Raw genomic sequence first — 4,795 nt, forward strand, 5'->3', positions numbered from 1 at the left:
CGCTGGAGGTTCTCTGCCCACAGGCCCACCCCTTGGTGCGGGGCAGGGACCAGCACATGCCTGGTGCTGCTCAGAGCACAGAGGGAACCAGTGTGTTACCCCTCCACACACCTGCATGTCCTGCTCCAGGGTGCTGGTACCGGGTGCTCTGGCCAGGAAGGGATGGGAAGCTGGGCTCCCAGGGGAGCTCTGACCTCACTCTGGCTGCCTCAGTGCTCCCAGCCCTCATGTCACCCCTGGCATCCACTGTGCTGCTCTGTGCCGGGACAGTGTGAGCAGAGGCTCTGCTGTGACTGCAGCCAGCAAAAGGCTTTCTGCAGAGCAACCCTTACGTTGTGGGGTGGCCTGGGATTGTGTATTTGTAATGATGGATCCCCCAGGAGCTATAAACCCTCACTACAAACCAAGACACCCATTTACTGCAGAGACTCAATCTCTAAACTGAAAATACCCAGGGGTGGAGGGGAAGGAACCTGGTGAGCTGCAGGCACAAGGAGCACAAGAGCAGCCCGATGCTCCTCGCCAGAGCACAGGGAAATCGCAGCGCGGTGCGAACCATCGCCACGGTGCTCCCCGGCCTCCCTAAGGCAGAGCAGGGGCGGGTGGCACGACCATGCTGGGCTGAGCTCAGTGCTGACAGCCCCGGCTCCAGCGCGGGGGGGAAGCATTTTCCCAGTGCCTAAAACAGATTTCCCAGGCGTGGGAGGCCCTCCATGGCTTGGTACCCACCTCCTTACCTCACACTGGGCCTGGGAAACCAGCGCTTTGGCTGCTGTAGGATGCTTAGATCCTCCTGTGGTACATTTAGAGATATCTGATCATTGGAGAGCCAAAACCCCGGCCGTAAATCCGGGATGAGAGCGCAGAGCTGGGACCTCTCTGATACAGCTTCTGGGTTGGGCTCTTTTGAGGGGAGAGGACAGATCCCCCCTGGGGTTCGTGCAGGTTTACTCCAGCCTGGGGCAAGGGGAAAGGCTGTTCTGGGTGCTGAGAGCACCCAGAGCTGTGCCCAGCACCAACACCAGCTCAGTCTGGTCCCGTTGCATCCCCCACCCTGTGCATGGCTGAGCCATCTGCACCCCGCTGAGCACCCAGCAGCACCCTGAGCCGTACCTCTGGTTTCAGACGTGGACGAATGCGCCGGGCAGAGCCATGGGTGCAGCCAGCTCTGTCTCAACACGGCCGGGAGCTACCACTGCGCCTGCCAGGACGGCTTCAGCCTCGCTGCCGACTACAAGAGCTGCCAGCCCCTGGTGCCAGCGCCAGAGCCAGAAGACTTCAGCCAAGCAGGTAACGTCCCCCCGCTGCGGGGCAGCCCTGTCTGCTCAGGGCCTCCAGTGAGAGCTGGGATCAAGACCCAGCATCACAGGGTAGAGCAGGAGAGGGGACAGCAGCCAGAATCCCTCGGCTTTATTCTTGATGGCCTCTACTACCCAGACACCTTCTCTGCGCACAAATCCAGCCTCTGCCTGTAGGCAAGTGTGACAGAGCCCAGCCATGGGATGTGGCTGGTCTCCATCATCATCATCGTCGTCGTCCCTCCTGCAGGGTGACTCCGCAGCACGAGGAGCAGCGGCGCCGCTGGTGACGGCCCATTATTACTTTTGGTACGCGCTGTGACACTTCAAACTCGTACCGTGAGTAATAATGCGCTGTGGCCAGCACAGGCAGCGCACGCCTGGAGAGCAGGGCACGTCTGCACCAGTCCCACAAACCACCCGCCTCCACCCCTGCCCAGGGACCGCAGCAGGGACTGTCCTCCGTGTGCCCACGGCACAGGGCAGAGCTGGGTGCTAACCGATCTGACACACAGGCACGGAAGGCTGGGCTTCACCACATGTCTTATCCTTCAAGCATCACCCCACTGCTTGAAAACTTCGCACTTTGTTGCAGGTACCCCAGCAGCAAGGAGAGCCTTGTGCCTGTTAGCAACAGGCCCAGATCCAGTGTTTGGAGCAGGCGTTGGATCTGATTGATGCTCCAGGGGCTGGTCCTGGGGGAGGTCGTTACGAGGGGAGTGAAAAGGAGCAGAGCTTGGCCTGAGCCCTGCAGCAGTGTCTCTGCCCAGCACCTTCCACTTCACTTCAGGCAATGGGATTTTACTCACTGTCCTTCTCCTGGTCCCTCTTTCAGGTGCCCCCAGTGAAGTGAAGGAAGAAATGGAAGACCTGAGGAGCAGAGTGGAAGCGCTGGAGCAGGTAAAACCCGCAGCACAAACCCTCCCTGCCCGGTCCTGCCCTCACTGCCCCAGTGCAGCAAGAGGCTGTGCTCAACCCGCTCCCTCTCCTGGCTGCTGCAGCCGGGGCTTCCCTCCATCCCGGCTCTGTTTGTAACATCCCACTGACCTCAGATGCCGCAGGATCCCCACTGGGTCTAGGGCAGCAGCTCCAGCCCCTCGGCCCTTTGAACACAACCAAAGCCCTTCGAGCGGCTGGGGTGTGCTGCACCCCACCAGGGGGTCCTCCTGGCAGCGGGGGCATGCTCAGGGCTCCCCCTTCTCCCTGCAGAAGCTCCAGTTGGTGCTGGCCCCCTTCCACAACCTCATGCCATCCGCGCCCGAGGACGTCGGCGCAGACCCCATCAGCCGCTTGTCCCACTCCCTGCAGCAGCTGGACAGGATCGAGTCCCTGAGTGAGCAGATCTCCTTCCTTGAGGAGCGGCTGGAGACATGTGAGTGCCTGCAGAGAAGCAGGGTTGGAGCATCTCACTCCTCCCACCCTGGCCACGGGGAGCAGATGTGGGCCAGCGAGATCAGCAACACGTGTGCCACTGTTCATCTCTATCTCCCTCAAGCTCAGCAGCCTGTAATTAATAGAAGATGAACACAAACAGCCCATTAGCTCCATTTCAAAGCTGGTTCTGTGGCTGCACCATCTGACTGCCCTCATAGCAGCCAACAGCCCTAGGACTGGCACGTGGGAATGTGGCTCTGGGGCAGAAGCAGGGGGAGCCCACGCTGAGCAGTGGGTCACGTCTCGCAATGGGTTATAACTCAGCCCTAGGAAGAGAAGCCCCAGCTCTTAGGAAATTAACAGCCCCCAAAGTCCATCAGGAAGGGTCAGGAAGAGCACAATGAGGCAGATTTATGAGCCTGGGAAGGTTTAGGCATTTCTTTTTGAAGTCTGCGGACCAGGGAGGGTCTCCCAAGTAGCAGACTCCGAAGAAGAGACCCTGGTGAGAGCTGTCATCCCGTGTCCCCAAGGTGGGTGCAGAGCTCTCTGCAGCTTTGATTTGGCCACTGTTGTGATAGGCAGCTCGTTTGCACATTAATTCCAGTCAAACATGCCCAGAAACCAGGCCTGGTGCTTACAAAGACTTGGGAGGAAACTGTTTCAGGGCAGAGCCCGTCCCAGGTCACTGCTTGCAGTAATAGCTTAGCTAGAAAAGACTTCAAAGAACTTGTTTGAAGACCAAGTGGCAGCAAATAGACACTTAAAAACCACCTCAGGAAGGGGTAATCATCAGAACCAGTGAGTGTTCCAGCACACCCAGCTTCCCAGTAGTGCCCTGTACATATTATTAGTGACAGCCCAAGGAATGTGAGCGGTATCACAAGGTAACATGGATTTATTCCAAGGGATGACTCCCAAGTCCTGAAATTAACTTATGCCAAGCCTGTCCCAGCAAGCAAAACTTAGTTTTGTCCCTCGCATGGTCTTGGAAGTCCCTGGAGGACACAGGACTGTCTTTTAGTGCTCCAGCAAGCACTGGAGCATGCAGGGCATCCCATGGAGCTCAGGAGCCCCACATTTCTGGTGCCTTGCAAAGCACCTCAGAAGTGAATGCTGAGACACCACTGCACGCTCCCATCATCTGCCCAGCAGGGATGCGTGTGAAGAACAAAACCCATTTTCTCCTCTTTAAACCACCAGCAAAGACACAAGGTCAGACCTCGTCTGAGGCTGAATGACCCCAGCTCAGCAGTGGGAAGCAGTGGGGAAGGACACAAACCAAACCCAGGCTGATACCGTTGCTGGTTGTTTTTCCCTCTTCCCAGGTTCCTGCAAGAATGAACTCTAGCCAAGCACTGAGGAATTGGAGCAACCCGGGTGCATCCACAGCTCTTACCTCACTGTCCAGCCCCAGGCTGGGGATGAAGCCACATCACCTCCAGGAAGGCACAGGGTGGCAGGAGGAGGCTGGTTTCCCATCAGCATCTGCAGCCCCTCTCCCAGCCCACCTTAGCAAAGGTCATGCAGTTACTTCCAAACTGGACTCCGCACCCTCAGCATCTCACCCCTTCCTGTGCACAGGCAGAAAATAAACCCCTTCCCCGTGTGCCACGAGTGCCTGTGTGGCGGTGCCGGAGACTACGTGGTGCTTTGCCTTTCACTCAGCACCACACGGGGACACCCTCTCCTGGGCAGCAGCACACAGAGCTGCCCCGACCTGCTCCTGCCTGCATGAGAGGAGATAAGTCCTGTAATTGAGGACTGTGGCCACAAATGATCATGCAGGGGGGCAGCCCCAAGCCAAGCTTCAGGGCAGAGGATGGGTGCAACCAGTCGCTGGTGGGGTACAGGGAGTGGGAGCCCATCCCCACAGCCTCTGCTCCGCTCTCTGGGACCAGCCTCCCTCCACGAGCACTGGAGGTGGCCTGGTCACTGCTTCTTGGCATGAAATCTGCAGCAGCTTGCTCTGAGCTTACCTGCTCCTGCTCACCATCCTCTGCACCCTGCCTGTGCCCTAAAGGGACACGGGGGTGATGTTTTTACCTGTGCCTGAAGGTGCAGAGAGGCTGGTTTTACTTGCTTTAATAGAAAAGCTTTCCCTGCATTACTTCCATCACCAGCAC

At 58.1% G+C, this 4,795-nt stretch overlaps 1 protein-coding gene across 1 annotated transcript in view; it reads left to right on the forward strand.

The window, feature by feature from the left end:
- The window catches only part of EGFL7 (EGF-like-domain, multiple 7), a 6,982-nt gene extending 2,962 nt beyond the window's left edge, over nucleotides 1-4,020 (forward strand). Inside the window, exons 5-8 of the mRNA XM_010022872.1 lie at nucleotides 1,126-1,290; nucleotides 2,134-2,198; nucleotides 2,508-2,670; nucleotides 3,998-4,020. Coding sequence (XP_010021174.1) covers nucleotides 1,126-1,290; nucleotides 2,134-2,198; nucleotides 2,508-2,670; nucleotides 3,998-4,020 — 416 coding nt within the window. The remainder of the gene's footprint in view (nucleotides 1-1,125; nucleotides 1,291-2,133; nucleotides 2,199-2,507; nucleotides 2,671-3,997) is intronic.
- The last annotated feature ends 775 nt before the right edge of the window (nucleotides 4,021-4,795 follow it).

The sequence above is a fragment of the Nestor notabilis genome, unplaced genomic scaffold, assembly GCF_000696875.1.
Source record: "Nestor notabilis isolate BGI_N333 unplaced genomic scaffold, ASM69687v1 scaffold21659, whole genome shotgun sequence".
In the NCBI taxonomy this organism is placed as follows: Eukaryota; Metazoa; Chordata; class Aves; order Psittaciformes; family Psittacidae; genus Nestor; species Nestor notabilis.